Raw genomic sequence first — 22,831 nt, 5'->3', positions numbered from 1 at the left:
TGGGGATCCAAATAGCCATATTACAGCTTTGTGTTTCCAGAAATTTGTTCTTATTATTAGGGTCCAAGTGCTATGTTGAAAAGCCTTTAGTGGCCTATTTTAGTACAAAAAAATATATATACGCACTTCACTGTTGCAGTTATTTGTGGTGAAAGGTTTTAGTGGCCTATTTCAGTACAGAAAGAAAAATATATATGCATTTCACTTCTGCAGTTATATGTGGTGAAAGTGTTTAGTGGCCTATTTAAGTACAGAAAGAAAAATATATACGCACTTCACTGTTGCAGTTATTTGTGGCAAAAGCGTTTAGTGGCCTATTTCAGCACAAAAAGGAAAATATATACGCACTTCACTGTTGCAGTTATTTGTGGTGAAAGCGTTTAGTGGCCTAGTTTAGTGGATCAGCCATGATTTCCACCCACCAATTCCTGATGCATCAAGACTAGAGCATCCATGGTGCCACACCAATACTTTGACAAAAGAGACTGGTTTCTTCTGGCTACCTGCCTCAGCTACTACTCTGATGCTGCCACCCGCCTGATGCCACACATCTGATGCCAAGTGCTCCTTCTTTCACCCACCTTTATTAGTGGGTACTGGTTTTGCCACCCACCGCCCCACTCTGTCACCGCGTAACTTTGTGGTCTCCTGATGCAGCTGCTGCTGCCATCTCCACACTATGTCACCTTGCCACTCTGTGGTATTCGGATGCTGCTGCTGCCTTATCCACACTATGTCACCTTGCCACTCTGTGGTATCCTGATGCTGCTGCCATCTCCACACTATGTCATCTTACCACTCTGTGGTATCCTGATGCTACTGCCTTATTCACACTATGTCACCTTGCCACTGTGTGGTATCCTGATGCTGCTGCTGTCTTATCCACATTATGTCACCTTGCCACTGTTTGGTATCCTGATGCTGCTACTGCCATCTCCACACTATGTCATCTTACCACTCTGTGGTATCCTGATGCTGCTGCCATCTCCACACTATGTCACCTTGCCACTCTATGGTATCCTGATGCTGCTTCTGCCATCTCCACACTATGTCACCTTGCCACTCTGTGGTATCCTGATGCTGCTGCTGCCATCTCCACACTATGTCACCTTGCCACTGTTTGATATCCTGATGCTGCTACTGCCATCTCCACACTATGTCACCTTGCCACTCTGTGGTATCCTGATGCTGCTGCCATCTCCACACTATGTCACCTTGCCACTGTGTGGTATCCTGATGCTGTTGCTTCCACTGCCATCTCCACACTATGTCACCTTGCCACTCTGTGGTATCCTGATGCTGCTGCTGCCATCTCCACACTATGTCACCTTGCCACTGTTTGGTATCCTGATGCTGCTGCTACTGCCATCTCCACACTATGTCACCTTGCCACTCTGTGGTATCCTGCTGCTGCTGCCATCTCCACACTATGTCACCTTGCCACTCTGTGGCCTCCTCCTGATGCTGCTGCTGCCGCCACCACCACACTCTGTCATTGGGCTACTCTCTTGTCTCCTCATGCTGCCGCCACCTCCAGACTCGGTCATTGTACCGCATAATGGCCTTCTCATACTGCTACCAACTCCAGACTCTGTCATTGTGCCACTCTGTGGCCTCCTCATGCTGCTGCCAACTCCAGACTCTGTCATTGTGCCACTCGCTGGCCTCCTCATACTGCTTCCACCTCCAGACTCTGTCATTGTGCCACTTGGTGGCCTTCTCCTAATGTTGCTACTGCCGCCACCTCCACACTCTGTCATTGGGCCACTCTGTGGATTCCTCATGCTGCTGCCAACTCCAGACTCTGTCATTGGGCCACTCTGTGACTTCCTCATACTGCTGCCAACTCCAGACTCTATCATTGTGCCACTCGGTGGCCTGATCATACTGCTGCCTCCTCCAGACTTTGTCATTGTGCCAATCGGTGGCCTCATCATACTGCCACCTCCAGACTCTGTCATTGTACCACTCTGTGGCCTCCTCCTGATGCTACTGCGGCCACCACCTCCATACTCTGTCATTGTGCCACTTAGTGGCCTCCTCATACTGCTTCCTCCTCCAGACTCTGTCATTGTGCTACTCTGGCCTCCTCATACTGCTGCCACCTCCAGACCCTGTCATTGGGCCACTCTGTGGCCTCCTAATACTGCTGCCAACTCCAGACTTTGTCATTGTGCCACTTGGTGGCCTCCTCCTGATGCTGCTGCCACCTCCAGAATCTGTCATTGTGCAACTCGGTGGCCTCCTCATACTGCTTCCACCTCCAGAATCTGTCATTGTGCCACTCGGTGGCCTCCTCATACTGCTTCCACCTCCAGACCCTGTCATTGGGCCACTCAGTGGCCTCCTAATACTGCTGCCAACTCCAGACTTTGTCATTGTGCCACTTGGTGGCCTCCTCATACTGCTGCCACCTCCAGACTCTGTCATTGTACCACTCTGTGGCCTCCTTCTGATGCTGCTGCTGCCACCACCTCCAGACTCTGTCATTGTGCCTCTTGGTGGCCTCCTCATACTGCTGCCACCTACATACTCTGTCATAGTGCCACTCAGTGGCCTCCTCATACTGCTTCCACCTTCAGACCCTGTCATTGGGCCACTCTGTGGCCTCATCATACTGCTGCCACCTCCAGACTGTCATTGTGCCACTCGGTGGCCTTCTCCTGATGCTGCCACTACCTCCAGACTCTGTCATTGTGCCACTTGGTGGCCTCCTCATACTTCTGCCTCCTCCAGACTCTGTCATTGTGTCACTCGGTGGCTTTCTCCTGATGCTGCTGCTGCCACTGCTGCCACCTCCAGACTCTGTCATTGTGCCACTCTGTGGCCTCCTCATACTGCTGCCACCTCCAGACTCTGTCATTGCGCCACTCGTTGGCCTGATCATACTGCTGCCTCCTCCAGACTCTGTCATTGTACCACTCAGTGGCCTCCTCCTGATGCTGCTGCTGCCGCCACCTCCAGACTCTGTCATTGTACGGCTGCCACCTCCATACTTCGTCATTGTGCCACTCAGTGGCCTCCTCATGCTGCTTCCACCTCACCACTATGTCATAGGTCCACTCTGTGGACTTCTCATGCTGTTCCCACCCTCCCCACTTGATGACTGGGCCACTATTTTGCCTTTCGGCCTGGCTGACATCATGATTTATTTGACCTTTCTTCTGATCTGTCAGAAGGAATGAAAAATGAGACGCACAACGGATCCTGTCTGTGTAGCAGCATAAAGGACTGTATGGTCCCATCAGAATTGTATTATGATTTGGTAGTCAAAAGCAGGAGTGTGTACAAAACACAGAAGGCATGCAAATATTCCATTCACGTGTCATCTCTGTTTTAGATCCACTCTTGTTTATTTTTTTGGCATTAGCAATACTGATGGATTATTGAGCAAATGCTGACCGAGTGAAGGCGTATGCTCCACAGACAGGATCAGTTTTTTGTGGGTTATTGTTCTGACTGATCAGAGGAAGGGCAAATTAATCAGTGATGTCAACACAAACTTATTGCTGACACCCTCTCCACTCTGTCCGGAGGGCTCTACTTGTATACGCGTTTAATAAAACGGGTTCTGTAGACATCTATGTGGAATCAGCTGGCGATGGTGTAAAAGGAGTGTGCTTATTCTTGGCGCTAACATTGACCTGAAAGGCTGAGTTCACACTTGAGTTATTTGGTCAGTTTTGGCCCCGTGACTGCCCAAATAAGTGAAGTGTGCAGTGATTCTAAGAGCAACACCTGTCATCTGCATGTCATACGAACTCAAAGTAATTCGCAGTAAAGATATTCGGATCGAACCAAATTTGTCATTACAAGCCTCTTTACATTATGGAACTGTACCACAATTACAAGCTGCTATCTGACTATCTTGGAATTATATTGTCTACCCCAAAGAAAGATCTAGGGAAAGTGGCACATACAATGAAAAAAAAAAATACAATTGTAATTCCTCCAGGCCCCCAATGCGAAAGGGTCTAATATCTCCTGAAAAGGCATCTGCAAAGGAGAGAGGAGAAAATGGAGTCAAGCCTGACATATTTTTTTTAAAAACATTGAAATATTTACCTCTGTGCCACTATATAAAAAACAGAATCCTGTAAAAAACACATGCATGAAAGATTCACCACTAAAGGAAACCAAATTATGTTTCCTTCCAAGTCTGAAACATAGAAAATAATATACCATGTCAGCTGACCCCAAAAAAAATTGTAGGTGAGGGCCTGCAGGTGAGCTGACCCTCCCTGAAGAGAGGGACATGAGGATATCTTATGCACTGATCCCTAAACTATTAAGCCTCCAAAGTCAGAAGAAGATGACCGGGGGGAGGGGGGGGGGATGGCAATTAGCTTTTCACTTGGTGGATGATGGGGATGAGACACAGTTGTCAATAATTAGGGTCTTGTTAGGTCAACACAAGTCAGGAGGATGACCAGAGTGAGGAAGTGGATTTGGAGATGGGGGACGATGACATCACTGACCCAACCTGGGAAGGTGGAAAGCCAAGTGAGGACAGCAGGACAGAGGGCGAGGGATCCACAGCACCGCAACAGGCTGGAAGAGGCTGTGTGGTGGCAAAAGGGAGAAGATTGAACTGTTCCCCCTTGTGCAAATCTCCCTTGACAAGGGGTAGGTGTTCCGCAGTCTGTGGCTTTATTGAGGAAGGTAGGGACGATAAAAGAATTGGAATTTGCTAACTGTAACTGTGCTATACCTAAATAAGAACTCAACATTTCATAAATAACAATAACCATAACATATTTTACATCCTATTAATAAACTAACTAAAAACATAATAAACACTTAAACACGGGAACATAATGGGGGAAAACTGTACACTGGAGGCTAAATGAGTAGGGGTGGGAACAGTAGCAACCTCAACCTCACCAACATGATCCGCTACATGGCATCACAGCACCCTAATCGGTGGGCCGAACCTCTGGGTCCACAATCAGTGTCCGTGGGTCACACCACTGCCTCCTCTTCCTCCCCTGTGTTACGTGCTGGCCAATCCTCTGTCCTAGACGCAGGACTGGATGACTCCCGCCCTGCAGCTGGTCCTTCACAAGCACCATCTGCTAGCACACCCCTTTCTGTGTCCAAGCATAGCGTACAGATGTCCCCAGGCCTTTGATCGTAAGCGCCAATACCCCGCCACCCACCCACAGGCTATAGCACTAAATGCGCACCTTTCAAAATTTGTAGGCATGGAAATGTTACCATCTAGGCCTGTGGACACTGAGGCTTTCCTCAGCCTCATGGCGGCACGCTGTCCTTCATTACTTAGTCCCCCACCGCCGCTATTTTTCACGGTGTGCCGTCCCCGCATTACACCAGCAATTGTGTGTAATGTCCCGTAACATCACCCGTGCCCTGACCAACGCAGTTATTGGGAAGGTCCACTTAACGACATACACATGGACAAGTGCTTTTGGCCAGGGACGCTACATTTCCGTTACGGCATACTGGGTGAACCTTGTGTAGGCTGTTAGCGAGTCGGACCCTGGGATGGCACAGGTGCCACCGACGCCAAGGATTGAAAGGGCACTACTTCCATCAGGATTTCTGCCACCACCTACATTAGTGGCAGCAACCCCCCCCTTCTTCTCCTCCGCCTCCACCTCCTCTACTGCAAACTATGAATTCTCATGGGGAAGAGGCAACAGGCCTTTCTGAAATTAATTTACTTGGGTGACAAAATGCACACCGCCACAGAGCTGGGGCAGGGTATAAGGGATTGGCTGTGTCTGATAATGGCCATAAGTTGATGGCAGCTTTGTAGCTCGGCAAGCTCACACACATGGTAATCATACAGCATATATGTACCATGCACAACAAACATCCCAAACTTATACACTGATATAACTAAAAACCTAACAAACAAGAGTAGAGTTAAACCAATGGCATGAACTTTTTAAGAACTCATAAATAACCAGAACATATTTTATTTTACAGCCTAGTCTGAAAATCATACGCAAACAATAACAATAAAAACATGAAACCCTGGAACATAACAGGCCCAGCCCTCAGCAAATCAGGGCCATCACAGGGGCAGAAAACAACCTCTGCCCAGTGAAGAAGGTAAAATTGTACATGCGGCAAATGCTGATATGGTCATGTGGATCCCACCTTAATGTCCGGGATCTGGCCATGCCTAGGCCATGTGTTCTCAATTTTCTCCCAACCTCCCCCATTTTGCCTGAGCTACTGGTGAAGGTGCTGTGTGTGTGCCCATTTCCAAAAGTCATCTACAGCTGCCGTCGGTTTGGCAATGCTGCTGCAGCGCTTGCATTTGCCAGCTAACAGACTGTTGTGCGACGTGAGCACGCGCTGGAACTCTACGTTCTACATGTGGTCCAGGCTTTGTGAGCAGCAGAGGGCAGTAGTGGAATACCAGCTGCAACATGCTCTTGTATGTCTGACCTCTGTGAGGTTTTAAGGGATAAACACTGATGGTGAGTGGCGATGCTGCCATTATCAGCCGAACCATACCACTTCTGTGTCTAGTGAAACGCTGGCTGCTAACGATGAAGGCGGACGCCTCACATGTGGAAGAGGTGGAAATAGGGGGAAGACATTACACAGGGTGATAGCCAGAACACCATCAGTTCGGCTTCTCAGTGTGAATTGGATGATGAGGAGGAGGAGCAAGAGACAGTTGCCTACGCTACAGAGGGTAGTAGCAATAGCAGGTTTATTCCATCTGTTCTGCATAGATAGGCAAGAGAGGAGGAATAGGATAAGGAGACTGAGAGTCATCCTCCTGATGACTACAGCGAAGTCTTGCCTGTTGGGAATCTGGCACACATGGCTGACTTCATGTTAGGCTGCCTTTCCCGCGACCCGTGCGTTACACGCATGTTAGACAACACGGATTACTGGTTGTTCACCCTTATCGACCCCGCTCCCCTACAAAGGGAACTTCTCATCTCTCATTCCTGTGGTGGAGAGGACAAGCAAAACTATGCAATAACAGAATGTCCTTGTTTAAAAATTGCTTAGAAAATTTCCACATGACAACAGTGGAGGCAGAGAGTGGAGGTAAACCAATGGCAGGGCGTGTTAATTAACACATAAATAACCAAATAACCATAACATATTTTACAACCATAAACCATAATAACAATTATAATACCAACTATAATACAAACAAAAAACTATAATAATAACAGAACAGAATAGTAGTGAAGCTTCTATATTATTCGTCAAAAAGTGACAGGTAACACGCCCCTTTCATTGTTTACCAAAACCCCTCTCGTCAACACGCCCCTTTCGTCCTCTTGACAGGTCCCCCGCCCCCACCCCTTCGCCTCCTCCATGTCCAGGCATGCATTATTCAGATTTGGGAGGGAGGAGGCGAATGGGCGGGAGGAGGCGAAGGGGTGGGGGCGGGGGACCTGTCAAGAGGACGAAAGGGGCGTGTTGACGAGAGGGGTTTTGGTAAACAATGAAAGGGACGTGCTACCTGTCACTTTTTGACGAATAATATAGAAGCTTTACTACTCAGAATGTCATTGCAGAAATATTTACAGCTGACAACGCTGGTGGCAGAGTACGTAGTTCCTTGGCCAACCCAGGAGGGGAGATGAGGGGGACACACCCCAGTTCCAACAGTGGCAGGACAACACTCTACAAGGCCTGGGACAGTTTCATGACACCCCTCCAGCATCCTCACCCTGATGCGCGGCCTAGTGTCACAAGGAGGGAAACATTGTGGAAGATTGTGAAGGAGTACGTAGCAGACCGTGTCAGCGTCCTCGGTGATCCTTCTGTGCCTTACAACTATTGGGTGTCCAAGCTGGACACGTGGCACAAACTTGCACTCTATGCCTCAGAGGTGCTGGGATGCCCTCCCGCCAGCGTTTTGTCAGAGCGGGTATATAGTGTTGCTGGGGGCATAATAACTGATAAGCGCATCCGTCTCTCAACTGAAAATACTGACAGGTCGACTGAATGAACAAGGCCTGGATTGTCCCTGACTTCTCTACTCCACCAGAGGAAAGCGGGTGAACAACAAGGCACTTTAAATGTGTTTGTAAAGTACTGAATACACTGTATTCACATGCACCTCTGCCACCACCTAAAAGATTATGTGGTTCAATCTTTCTTTTCTCATCCTTCTCCTCCTCCTCCATCATATCAACATGCTTTTTAGGCTGCCCTCGCTCATAATGTTTTATAGGGTCAGCGAAACCCTTGCACAGGTGCCAGGGGCGACAGTCAGAGCCATCTCTGTGGGCACCCTTACTCTTGAAAAAGTCTATGGTGCACTAATATGCCTTACAGCTATAGCTAAATAATAAGGAACACGGAAGATTTACTATATTGGACTGTAGTATTCAGGGTAAATGATCGTGTGGGCACTTTGCGATAAATAAGTGTGTTTGTGGTTGCAGTTTGGGCAATCAGTCTCTAAAAGGTTCGCCATCGCCTTCACTGTTTTAGAGGGTTAGCGCACCTGGAGGCCCTCATCTACATTATTTTACTCTGTTTCATTGAGCCCAGGGCCACAGCCTCTGCGTGAACCATCAGCATCCACGTCCCATACTGGCCGCGTTCTTAATATGAAATGTTATATATGCTTAAAAGTATCTAACACCTACAGTATTGTAGGCTATGTACGTGTACGCGCCAATCAATTAAAACAGGTATTTTGGATGCACACACTTTACACAGGGGATGTAGCTCTGATAATGTCACAGACTACCATACACCGTCTGTGGATGAAGTACAGCATATGTTAGTAATATGTATGAAATGCACACACAGTAGATGTGGCACAAATATTTTACTTCTCATAAAAATACACTGTTTTCACATGTGGTACTGTATTTGAAACAGAGAGCCACGCGTTATGGACACTAGATTTTGAACAGATTATTTATTTTGTCGGTAGACACACAAATTAAAAATTTGACTCAGTATATTCCCCAGTAATGAACAGAATATGGACACTAGATTATGCACAGATTATTTAGATTGGCGCAACAGACACTCATTTCAAATGTGATAGAGTATTTGTCACATGAATCCACAGTACATGGACAGTTAAATTTGTCCCAAATATAAATAATTCTCTGTGGAATTACTGTATATATGGTTGCGGCCTAAACGCAGACACAGATATGCCCAAAAGTATTGAAATTTGTCCCAAATAGAAATAATTCTCTGCTGAGCTACTGTATATATGGTTGCGGCCTAAACGCAGACACAGATGTGCCCAAAAGTATTGAAATTTGTCCCAAATAGAAATAATTCTCTGCTGAATTACTGTATATATGGTTGCGGCCTAAATTCACGCACAGATGTGACCAAAACCAGTGAAATTTGTCACAAATAGAAATAATTCTCTGGTGACTAACTGTATATATGGTTGCAGTCTAAATTCACACAAAGATGAAACCCAAACAAGGGATTTTTTTCCCAAATAGAAATTATTCTCTGCTGAATTACTGTATATATGGTTGCGGACTAAATTCACGCACAGATGTGACCCAAACTATGGAAAGTTGTCCCAAATAGAAAGAATTCTCTGCTGAATTACTGTATAAATTGTTTGCGGCCTAAATTCACACACAGATAAAACCCACACTAGGGATTTTTGTCCCAAATAGAAATAATTCTCTGCTGAATTACTGTATATATGGCTGCGGCCTAAATTCAGACACAGATGTGACCCAAACTAGTGAAATTTGTCCCAAATAGAAATGATTCTAGGCTGGAATACTGTATTTAACGTTTGTGGATTGAGCGCGCACACAGAAGTGGCACAAATTAGGTTAATTTCCTCAGAAAAATTTATTTCGATGATGGAGCGCTATATATCTCACTAGTAGGCACACTCTAGTGCAGGGATCAGCAACCTTCGGCACTCCAGCTGTGATGAAACTACAACTCCCAGCATGCAAACATGCTCAGCTGTTCTAACAATTCCCATAGAAGTGAATAGAGCATTCTGGGAGTTGTAGTTTCAGAACATCTGGAGTGCCGGAGGTTGCTGATCCCTGCTCTAGTGAATAAGCCACTATTTAGAATTTCTGCTAAACACACTGCTTTCTGATGGTGTACTGTAGATCTCACTGATATGTAATATTTCTTTCTTTTGAAAGCTTTTTGGTACTGAACACAGCGATTTCCCAGCCCTGCACTGTCTGTCCCTTCATGCAGACGCCAGTCCCTAATACTGCTGAATTTAACCCTTGTTAAAAAAAATAATAATTGCTGCACTGCTGTCAAACACACACTTTAGTCCGGAAGAGGACTGTTTTGTCTTTCAAGAGCTTTTTGGGAGTTCAATCGTTGTAATTTCAGCAAACCGCTATATGTCCCTGCCTACTGTCGGCTCTCCCTGACGCTGAATGATCCGAGCGCGGGATGTCGGCTCCTATATAAACTAGTACCACGTGTTTCGGCCAGCCAACCAGTGTAAGGCTTATAGCTAACATGGCTATGGCATTACACTGGAGGGAATTACCTGAATGCTAATTGGATGCTTCAGGAGGTGCCAAACGTGCGGGGTGGAGACTCGAGCAATGCGACGAGCACACGTGGTATTCGGCCGAGTACCGCCACGTGCCGAGCATAGCGATGCTCAAACCAAACTGATACTCGGCCGAGCATGCTCGCTCATCACTAATGAAGTACAAAGAGGATGGACAGGACAGACTGTGGTAATGGAGACTCCATATAAGTGCTACTGCTCATTAGCCACATCCCCACCTCCTCTATGTATGTCATGTCTCCTCATGATCTCTATTCCTACAGAGATTCAACTGAAGATCCTATTAAACAGTATTATTATAATCTGACAAGCAGATCAGAGAAGAGGATGAGGCAGCTCTTTAGCTCAGTTTTGTAAAGGAACTTGCCCTCTTGTGTGATTAGGACAGGTTTTGTGTGTACTAATAGGATGGAAGCCATTTTATTTCCCCTGATCATTGTGCCCCAGACAAAACAAGCCATTATAACTAGTGAAAAATATTTGGAAGTATATTTATAATAAAATATTAATTAAGTATTTTCAGTAATTTTATTTTCTTAATTCCCGGAGAACCCCTTTAAGTCACAGTGTATATGTGAGAAACAAGGAACAAGGGGGTCAGTATCACCGGAGACAAAAAGTACTGTATTTTTCCCACTATAAAATGCACTTTTTCCCTCAAAAGTGAGTCTTATAAAGTGAATACTAAGAGAGCTTATTAGTACACAGGAAGTGTGGGCAGCTGTGAGTGTAGCACTGTTCTGCCCACGCGGTGTCCTGACAACACAGGACGTATTGCATGTAAATGTGCACTAGGACCAGACTGGGGTCTGATTTGCGGGTCTGATGAAGATTGTGGGTCTGATCTGGCGTCTGATGAAAATTGGGGGTCTTATCTGGATCTGATAAAACATATTTTTTCTTATTTTTCTCCTATAAAACCTAGGTGCGTCTTTTGGTCAGATGGATCTTATAGAGCAGAAAATATGGTACCTATAACTCTAAAAGGACTTTCTGTGTACGTCTATAACTCCAAATGCCATCACTTGTGTTGCTGATGCACATTTAATTTGTCTCTTTACATCTCGTATCTAAAGGCCAATCACAAATTTTCAAACTCAAAAAACACAAACCTCTACTAGCAGCTGCTGACAAACATCAGTAACAATACTAGTTTTAGTGTATGTGTGAATAAATGTCAGTGGTCCTCCTAGGTAATATGGGATATATATATACACTGCTCAAAAAAATAAAGGGAACACAAAAATAACACATCCTAGATCTGAGTTAATTAAATATTCTTCTGAAATACTTTGTTCTTTACATAGTTGAATGTGCTGACAACAAAATCACACAAAAAAAAAAAAATGGAAATCAAATTTTTCAACCCATGGAGGTCTGGATTTGGAGTCACCCTCAAAATCAAAGTGGAAAAACACACTACAGGCTGATCCAACTTTGATGTAATGTCCTTAAAACAAGTCAAAATGAGGCTCAGTAGTGTGTGTGGCCTCCACGTGCCTGTATGACCTCCCTACAACGCCTGTGCAGCTCCTGATGAGGTGGCGGACGGTCTCCTGAGGGATCTCCTCCCAGACCTGGACTAAAGCATCTGCCAACTCCTGGACAGTCTGTGGTGCAACGTGACGTTGGTGGATAGAGCGAGACGTGATGTCCCAGATGTGCTCAATTGGATTCAGGTCTGGGGAACGGGCGGGCCAGTCCATAGCATCAATGCCTTCGTCTTGCAGGAACTGCTGACACACTCCAGCCACATGAGGTCTAGCATTGTCTTGCATTAGGAGGAACCCAGGGCCAACCGCACCAGCATATGGTCTCACAAGGGGTCTGAGGATCTCATCTTGGTACCTAATGGCAGTCAGGCTACCTCTGGCGAGCACATGGAGGGCTGTGCGGCCCTCCAAAGAAAGGCCACCCCACACCATTACTGACCCAATGCCAAACCGGTCATGCTGGAGGATGTTGCAGGCAGCAGAACGTTCTCCACGGCGTCTCCAGACTCTGTCACGTCTGTCACATGTGCTCAGTGTGAACCTGCTTTCATTTGTGAAGAGCACAGGGCGCCAGTGGCGAATTTGCCAATCTTGGTGTTCTCTGGCAAATGCCAAACGTCCTGCACGGTGTTGGGCTGTAAGCACAACCCCCACCTGTGGACGTCGGGCCCTCATATCACCCTCATGGAGTCTGTTTCTGACCGTTTGAGCAGACACATGCACATTTGTGGCCTGCTGGAGGTCATTTTGCAGGGCTTTGGCAGTGCTCCTCCTGTTCCTCCTTGCACAAAGGCAGAGGTAGCGGTCCTGCTGCTGGGTTTTTGCCCTAATACGGCCTCCTCCACGTCTCCTGATGTACTGGCCTGTCTCCTGGTAGCGCCTCCATGCTCTGGACACTACGCTGACAGACACAGCAAACCTTCTTGCCACAGCTCGCATTGATGTGCCATCCTGGATAAGCTGCACTACCTGAGCCACTTGTGTGGGTTGTAGACTCCGTCTCATGCTACCACTAGAGTGAAAGCACCGCCAGCATTCAAAAGTGACCAAAACATCAGCCAGGAAGCATAGGAACTGAGAAGTGGTCTGTGATCACCAACTGCAGAACCACTCCTTTATTGGGGGTGTCTTGCTAATTGCCTATAATTTCCACCTGTTGTCTATCCATTTGCACAACAGCATGTGAAATTGATTGTCACTCAGTGTTGCTTCCTAAGTGGACAGTTTGATTTCACAGAAGTGTGATTGACTTGGAGTTACATTGTGTTGTTTAAGTGTTCCCTTTATTTTTTTAAGCAGTGTGTGTATATATATATATATATATATATATATATATATATATATATTCTACAAAATGTTACAGTACCTTTTAAATTGCACTACAGTCGTGGCCAAAAGTTTTGAGAATTACATAAATATTGGAAATTGGAAAAGTTGCTGCTTAAGTTTTTATAATAGCAATTTTCATATACTCCAGAATGTTATGAAGAGTGATCAGATGAATTGCATAGTCCTTCTTTGCCATGAAAATTAACTTAATCCCAAAAAAAACTTTCCACTGCATTTCATTCCTGTCATTAAAGGACCTGCTGAGATCATTTCAGTAATCGTCTTGGTAACTCAGGTGAGAAGGTTGACGAGCACAAGGCTGGAGATCATTATGTCAGGCTGATTGGGTTAAAATGGCAGACTTGACATGTTAAAAGGAGGGTGATTCTTGAAATCATTGTTCTTCCATTGTTAACCATGGTGACCTGCAAAGAAACGCGTGCAGCCATCATTGCGTTGCATAAAAATGGCTTCACAGGCAAGGATATTGTGGCTACTAAGATTGCACCTCAATCAACAATTTATAGGATCATCAAGAACTTCAAGGAAAGAGGTTCAATTCTTGTTAAGAAGGCTTCAGGGCGTCCAAGAAAGTCCAGCAAGCGCCAGGATCGTCTCCTAAAGAGGATTCAGCTGCGGGATCGGAGTGTCACTAGTGCAGAGCTTGCTCAGGAATAGTAGCAGGCAGGTGTGAGCGCATCTGCACGCACAGTGAGGCAAAGACTTTTGGAAGATGGCCTGGTGTTAAGAAGGGCAGCAAAGAAGCCACTTCTCTCCAAAAAAAACATCAGGGACAGATTGATCTTCTGCAGAAAGTATGGTGAATGGACTGCTGAGGACTGGGGCAAAGTCATATTCTCCGATGAAGCCTCTTTCCGATTGTTTGGGGCATCTGGAAAAAGGCTTGTCCGGAGAAGAAAAGGTGAGCGCTACCATCAGTCCTGTGTCATGCCAACAGTAAAGCATCCTGAGACCATTCATGTGTGGGGTTGCTTCTCATCCAAGGGAGTGGGCTCACTCACTATTTTGCCCCAAAACACAGCCATGAATAAAGAATGGTACCAAAACACCCTCCAACAGCAACTTCTTCCAACAATCCAACAACAGTATGGTGAAGAACAATGCATTTTCCAGCCCGATGGAGCACCGTGCCATAAGGAAAAAGTGATAACTAAGTGGCTCGGGGACCAAAACGTTGACATTTTGGGTCCATGGCCTGGAAACTCCCCAGATCATAATCCCATTGAGAACTTGTGGTCAATGCTCAAGAGGCGGGTGGACAAACAAAAACACACTAATTCTGAAAAACTCCAAGAAGTGATTATGAAAGAATGGGTTGCTATCAGTCAGGAATTGGCCCAGAAGTTGACTGAGAGCATGCCCAGTCGAATTGCAGAGGTCCTGAAAAAGAAGGGCCAACACTGCAAATACTGACTCTTTGCATAAATGTCATGTAACTGTCGATAAAAGCCTTTGAAACGTATGAAGTGCGTGTAATTATATTTCACTACATCACAGAAACAACTGAAACAAAGATCTAAAAGCAGTTTAGCAGCAAACTTTGTGAAAACTAATATTTTTGTCATTCTCAAAACGTTTGGCCACGACTGTACATTATGTTCCTTGCATAACTTAGTTATGGCTGTCCTGTTTTACTCTATTTCATGTAACATGATGGCCCTCTCAGTGGGGAACTAGATTGTGTCCGGTCCATGAAGCTGAGGTGGGAGAGAAACCTCTCAGCATGTAAGAGCCACTGTAAAGAGGGATAGCTTCACCTCAGCAAATTATATTATTGCTTGTGTGAACCACGCTAGCAGGACTATTAGTGCTGTTGCCAGAGGAATAGCACCAAGAGACTCTAATTCAGAGGCCAGAGAGCTACATTACACTTTTGACTAGATGACCTGTTTGTTTTTGATTCTCAGCATTGAATGTCCCTGTAATATCCATAAAGCTTTGTGCCTCATAATAGTAAAGACTGCTTCTGAAATTGATCCTGAGTCTGCAACCTCTTCCTGTTTGTGAACTATGCCGAGTGACAGTCCTGCTACTGGCCCTACCCTTGCATGTGCTCAGATGCCGTGGTCATGATTGTATTATCTCTGGTCGCGGACATGAGCTGCAGGCGTCTACTGTATGAAACAGCAGGCACCCCATGACTATGGCGCCCGCTCCACTCAGGAGTGGGCGCCATCTTTAAAGTACATCGCTGGTCAGGAAGGGGGTTAATACATTGTATCCTTTTATACACACTAATCGATGTAGTTTGGATTTGGGTAATTAACAAGAAATGTTAATCTTCTGCCAGTGGTCATCCAAATAACTGTATACAGATGAAGACGAGCTAAAACTGACTCTGATAACAAGTGGCACAGTGTTATCTCACTTATCTCGTGCCAAAAGCTATTGAAATCCATTGAAAAGTCAGTTAACATTTTCTTCCCATTTTTTACTTAATGCGTTAACCATCAAGTTTTTCTCGGCTGCATTTGTACTTGAGAGCCATAGCGCTTGTATTTAAGAAGGATGGACTGCAACAAACTGAATAGACAATAAATTATTGGCAGATTAGGTCGGGTTCACATCACCGTTTATTTATCCGTTCTTCGGATTTGTGAGAAGAACAGAAAAATAAAGAAAAAACTCCTCCTATATTTTAAGCATCTGTTGTGCTCATTTATGCATATTTGGCATCCTTTTTACCCATTTGTGTCTGAGATCTAATGGGATGCCTAAAATACAGGATTGTTTTTCTCTTTATGTTTCTGTTCTTCTGACAAATCAGAAGAACAGAAAAATAAATGGTGACGTGAACTCGGTCTAACATTGAAATCAGTAAGATCTAGCAAAAAATCTGCCATCTATAGTAAGATTGAATTTTTTTATTCAACGATTTAATTTCATTTGATACACAAAGTGCAATAAAATCTGAGAACTCTAAGCCCCCAAAACAGAATTGTGGTCTGTCACTTTCAGTTCCATTCAACCTCATTAATGGAAATTGGTTAATAGGCTAAATTAAATGTCATGTTGCCTCAGTATAAACATTCTTGAGAACACTGACATTTTGTAGCATTTATCAATGCCATGTCATATGGGAATCTTAAAACAAGTAATATTTTACTGTACGATGCCCTGCATTTACCCAAACTATTTGGAATAGAATATCAAGGGTCCATATTGGATTTATTCTCTCATAAATCTGAACAAATAGCACTACATGGGGGGATTTGGCTGGAGACAATATCATATCACATATTTTGTTACTTACATGGACAGATGGCCTTTGCGGTAATATAACATGTCATAGTAATGATATAATATTGCACGTTTCTATATTGTGCTGCATCCAGAAGCATTTCTTATATTTAAATGTACTTTGTGATTATTACGTACCAAAATAGTGTAATTTGTCTGGGCCGCAATAGCATTTCTAAGATATTCCATTTTCTCAGAATCCTGTTAATAGAAAAATACAATGTGATTAATGTCACCATGCTGTACAGTACAATTTACTAAAACCATCTTTATTGTTTAAGGCCCTTTTCATGGCCGTCCCAACATGAGAGCGTGCAGCACTATTGTTTGTCTATTGTTAAGCTTCCAGTTTTGCTCCTGATGACTAAAAGCTGCATGACAATAGCAGCTGAAGAAACGCGTCGAGCAGATAGGCCTATGTGCCTTTAGTGTATAATGTATAATGTCTATGTTAAAGGATTTTCCAGGATTTTTGAACTGATGATCTATACTCTGGATAGGTCATCGTTTTCTGATCGGTGGTGGTCTGACACCCAGGACCCCCGCGGATCAGCTGTTTTGAGAAGGCATCGGCACTCCTGTGAGCGGCGCTGCCTTCTTGCAGCTTACCAAGAACAGCGCTGTATATTGTATAGCGGCTGTGCTTGGTATTGTGCTCAACCCCTTTTACTTGAAAGGGGCTGAGATGCTCCTAGGCCACGTGATACATGAACATGGCCTAGGGAAAGCAGTGAGAAGGCCGCAGTGCTCACGAGAGGATAGGTCATCAGTATAAAAATCTTGGAAAACCCCATTAAAGTTTTTTTTTTTTCAACTCGACAAGATGCCTTCATGTGGCCTATTAGAGCACAGGTAAGTCATATAAGGGGCCCCACTATTAATATTAAGCATTTAGCCATTTCACATTTTTCTGCATTTGAGCACTTTTTTAGTGTGTGGAGTGTACATGGTTTTGAATTCAGAAGTGAACTTACTGGTATTGTAGCTTTACCATCCACCACTGCCTTTACAAATGCCAAAGCTTCCGCAGTGGATGATCTTATGTTGTCTACTCTCCCCATTCGAAAGCGGCGAATAGAGGCACTCTCATATGTTGGGACAAGCTTTCTGTGGCATCTACATCGAGGGGAATAAGAAAAAACAATACAAGGTGAACACGTTATCCGTTTCCAGCATTGCTGTTTACTCAACATAATCACTTCTATTATATTTACGTGGTACAATATAACATTGTACAAAAATGTAGCCTGTATATTTGCATGCTTTTATACCACAAGCATCATATCTTCATTTAGTTAAAGAGGATGTCTCATCAGAGACACCCCCTTTCAATATGCAAGCCCCATAGCAATCATCTAATTGCTGTGTGTAAAATATAAGAGTGAAACTGGATCGCACATCCTCAATACTATGCTTTTATCTAATAACTGCTTTTCAGCATAAATAATATCGCTTCTCATCGCAATTTATCGTATACCTACCCCTATGCTGCATGCTGTACATGAGGCATTAGTATACAATTTGATCAAAAAGCATAGGCCCACTCACCACAACAAGGTTGCCTCTTTGAATGGTAACCTACTCTAAATTCGGCGCAGCGCTGCGCGGCGACCACCGGCACCGCAACACCGCACCGGAAGGCAGCGGGACCCAGCAGTCAAACAGTGCCCCCGCTGTCTGGCAAAACCATCCTGGCACTGGGCCCCACCAACCCAACAGCACAGCATCAAAGCAGCAATGGCCGCCACGCAGCACTGCACCATATAAATTCCTACCTCCTGCCGGTGGTCACTGCGCAGCACTGCGCCAAATTTAGAGTAGGTTCCCATTCAAAGAGGCAACATTGTTGTGGTGAGTGGGCCTATGCTTTTTGATCAAATTGTATACTAATGCCTCATGTACAGCATGCAGCATAGGGGTAGGTATACGATAAATTGCACTGAAAATTGATGAGAAACAGTTATTAGATAAAAGCATAGTATTGAGGATGTGCGATCCAGTTTCACTCTTATATTTTACATGTTTTGTAGAATCTTTGCTTTATCCCCCTCTGGCATCAGCACTCCTCCCCATTTGGCCCAGGTGTTTTTAATTAGCAGGAGTCTGTAAAAGGCCTCTTGCACACGAATGTATTTTCATTCTGCTTCCATTCTGTTTTTTTTTGAAAGGTACTCCATGTGCATTCCGTTTCCGTATTTCCGTTCTGCAAAAAAATAGAACATGTCCTATTATTGTCCGCATTACGGACAAGGATAATACTGTTCTATTAGGGGCCAGCATTTCCGTTCCGCAAAATACGTAATGCACACGGATGTCATCTGTATTTTTTGCGGACCGCAATTTTGCGGAACAGGTGCGGACCCATTAATTTTCAATGGGGCCGGCCAAAATGAGCTATCCCCATTTGCGGATCCGCACTTCCGTATCGGCACTTCCGTATCGGCACTTCCGTTCCGCTAAAAAATAGAACATGTCCTATTCTTGTCCGCAATTGCGGACAAGAAAAGGAATTTTTATGAAAGTGTCGGTGATGTGCGCTCCGCAAAATACGGAATGCACATTGCCGGTATCCTTGTTTTGCAAAACACATACGGATGTGTGAATGCACCCTAAGGGTGTATAAATTCCTACCTCCGCTCAGTTGGAGTTCCTGAGAGTATGTGATAAGGTGAGTTTCACACCTGTTCACATGGTGCAGTGCTGCGTGGAAGGTGCCTTAGCAATAGGTTGTCTAGCTTGCTAGTTCCCTGCAAAGGTGTGCTATATTCTGCTGTCTGCCTGTGTACTGATTCTCTATCCGTTTACTGGATTCTGGCCCTCTGCTGCCTAACCTGACCTTTACCTAACCTCTGTGTTGACTCTTTCATGCCTGCCTTGACCTAGTACCATTTATCATATAGCAAATACTCTGCCTGTCCTGTCCTCTGACAACAGTGGGTCAGCTGTCAATCATACATAGACTATTCTAGGAAGTAGCAGCCTGGTCGTTCCTTTGCATAAAAAACCCGATCCCTCTACAGGTGTTTTAAGGGTGAATACCAGCAGACATGTCCTCCAAGCAGGATATGTTGGCTAATTTCTCAATTTTACACCAGTATGAGGATTAGGGTACTTTCACATTTGCGGCAGGACAGATCCGACATGCTGTTCACCATGTCGGATCCGTCCTGCGGCTATTTTGCCGTGCCGCCGGACCGCTGCTCCGTCCCCATTGATAGTCAGTAATTTTAGTCCAGTGGCCTTTCGCCGTGCACTGCCGTGCTGCGCCGGAACTCCGCCCCCGTCCCCATTATAGTCAATGGGGACGGAGCGGCGGTCCGGCGGCACGGCGAAATAGCCGCAGGATGGATCCGACATGGTGAACAGCCTGTCGGATCTGTCCTGCCACAAGTGTGAAAGTAGCCTTAGTAAGACCGCAGAGTGCACCTGTCTTTGTTTTTGTTATATTATGAATACCAGCAGATTGCCAGGATAACACACTTAGGTTTAGCCCAAGCTCAAATCTATTGGTTGATACAGTGGTTCTACACCCATTGCAGCAACACCTTTCATTTTTAAAAACAGAAAAAGGGCTCTGCCCCAGTCTACCTAATCCATGTTTGGTTGAGCTGGTTATGCCCACATTTCTGCAGGATCATATTCCTTGGATGCCCTCGTCAGGTCCATTTCATCCAAGTTCAAGTCTGTTAGAAAGGCCTCATGCACATGACCATTTTGGTCCGCATCCGAGCTGCAGTTTTGGCTGCTCGGATGCGGACCCATTCACTTCAATGGGGCCACAAAAGATGCGGACAGCACTCCGTGTGCTGTCCGGATCCGTTACTCCTTTCCGTGGTCCGCAAAAACAATATAACCTGTCCAATTCTTGTCCGCGCTTTGCGCACAAGAATAAGCAGTTATATTACAGGCTGTCTGTGCTGTTCCGCAAATTGCGGAATGCAAATGGACGCCATCCGTGTTTTTTGGATCCGCGATTTGTGGACCACAAAACGCACAACGGTCGTGTGCATGTAGCCAAAGGCTGCTATTACTAATTGCAAACCCTCTGACCACTTATAGTCTACAAATGTCAGCAAATTTATTTCCCTTATGCATGATATATAGGTCCAAATCATGTATTTTTGCAATAATGTGGCTGCTTGATATAAGCTAATTCTAGTAAACCCAGAATACTTTACATAAGACTTCTTGTATTGTGAGCTGATATTTCTCAAGGGAATCTTTCACCGGTGACCTCCCTATCCAGCTATTTGCATGGACATGGGCATGTGAACCACAGCTATGTGTCTATGCAGACAGTCCCATAGGGAGGACGCTGGTAACAGATTCCATTTAAAGATACTTTTTACTTACCTATAAAATGCTAACTGTAGAGAAAGCTGAATAAAAGCATCCGGGCTCATCTTCTGCATTTTTATAAACTCTTTTCCATAACCTTTGAATCTATAGACTGTGAAATCAAGATTATTCACTATCCTGTAAAAAGACAAATAAAATATGGCTTATGTACACAAACTTAGAACTACCGTACATCACCTATTCCACTTGCATAGCTTGTTGGCACATGTTACCCTCAAAATTCAACCTAATTTATGAACCCTTTAAAAAAATTCTGCCCAAATTCAGAAGAAAAACAAATGTTGACCTCAATAAATGAGTTTGTTTTCACAGCACCAGTTAAGGGCTTGTTTACGGCACTGCAGAACTGCATAGAGAATATTATACAGTCCTGATCAAAAGTTTAAGACCACTTGAAAAATTGCAAAAAATCATATTTTGCATTGTTGGATCTTAACAAGGTTCCAAGTAGAGCTTCAACATGCAACAAGAAGAAATGAGAGTGAGACAAAACATTTTTTGAGCATTCAATTAATTGAAAATAACGATTACACTGAAATAGGCTGTTTTTCAGCTGATCCAAATTTTAGGACCACATGCCTTTAAAAGGCCAAATCTGTGCAAAGATGTGGATTCATCGTCATTTTCTGTCAGGTAGTCACACGTTGTGATGGCAAAGGCAAAAAAACTCTCCCTTTTTGAACGTGGTCGGGTTGTTGAACTGAATAAGCAGGGTCTCTCACAGCGCGCCATCACTGCTGAGGTGGGACGCAGTAAGACAGTCATTTGGAATTTCTTAAATGATCCTGAGAGTTATGGAACAAAAAAGTCAAGTGGAAGACCCAAAAAAATTTCATCAGCACTGAGCCGGAGGATCCAATTGGCCATCCGTCAAGACACTGGACGATCCTCGACCCAAATTAAGGCCCTTACTGGTGCTGACTGCAGCCCCATAACCATCAGACGGAATCTGAGACTGAAGGGCTTCAAAAACAAAAAACCTCTTCAAAGACCTCGTCTCCTTGAACGCCACAGAACTGCTCGTTTGGACTTTGCAAGAGAGCACCAAACATGGGACATTCAAAGGTGGAAGAAAGTTTTATTCTCTGATGAGAATTTTTTTTACCTCGATGGTCCTGATGGTTTCCAACGTTACTGGCATGACAAGCAGATCCCACCTGAGATGTTTTCTATGCGCCACAGTGGAGGGGGCGCCATAATGGTCTGGGGTGCTTTTTCCTTCAGTGGAACAATGGAGCTTCAGGAAGTGCAGGGGCGTCAAACGGCCGCTGGCTATATCCAGATGTTGCAGAGAGCATTCCTCATGACTGAGGGCCCTCGTCTGTGTGGTAACGACTGGGTTTTTTAACAGGACAATGCTACAGTACACAATGCACGCAGGACAAGGAACTTCTTCCAGGAGAATAACATCACTCTTTTGGCCCATCGTGCGTGTTCCCCTGATCTAAATCTAATTGAGAACCTTTGGGGATGGATGGCAAGGGAAGTTTACAAAAATGGACAACAGTTCCAGACAGTAGATGGCCTTCGTGCGGCCGTCTTCACCACTTGGAGAAATGTTCCCAATCACCTAATGGAAACGCTTGCATCAAGCATGCCGAAACGGATTTTGGAAGTGATAAACAATAACGGCGGAGCTACTCATTACTAAGTTCATGTTTGGAAGTTGGATTTCTGTTTTTGGGGGGTTTAGTTTTTTTTTTTGGAGGTGTGGTCCTAAACTTTTGATCAGCTGAAAAACAGCCTGTTTCAGTTTATTCGTTGTTTTCATTAAATTGAATGCTCAAAAAATGTTTTGTCTCTCTCCCATTTCTTCTTGTTGCATGTTAAAACTCTACTTGGAACCTTGTTAAGATCCAGCCATGCAAAATAAGATTTTTTGCCATTTTTC

General features: G+C 44.7%; 1 protein-coding gene across 1 annotated transcript in view; it reads right to left on the bottom strand.

Moving 5' to 3' along the window:
• Positions 1-22,831, bottom strand: part of CHAT (choline O-acetyltransferase) — a 91,794-nt gene that overhangs the window by 13,186 nt on the left and 55,777 nt on the right. The window contains exons 10-12 of the mRNA XM_040438407.1: positions 20,935-21,057; positions 17,556-17,697; positions 16,720-16,782 (exon numbers count right to left, since the gene is read on the bottom strand). Coding sequence (XP_040294341.1) covers positions 16,720-16,782; positions 17,556-17,697; positions 20,935-21,057 — 328 coding nt within the window. The remainder of the gene's footprint in view (positions 1-16,719; positions 16,783-17,555; positions 17,698-20,934; positions 21,058-22,831) is intronic.

Source organism: Bufo bufo, chromosome 6 (assembly GCF_905171765.1).
Source record: "Bufo bufo chromosome 6, aBufBuf1.1, whole genome shotgun sequence".
NCBI classification, from domain to species: Eukaryota; Metazoa; Chordata; class Amphibia; order Anura; family Bufonidae; genus Bufo; species Bufo bufo.
This window is presented reverse-complemented; position numbering and strand designations above follow the sequence as displayed.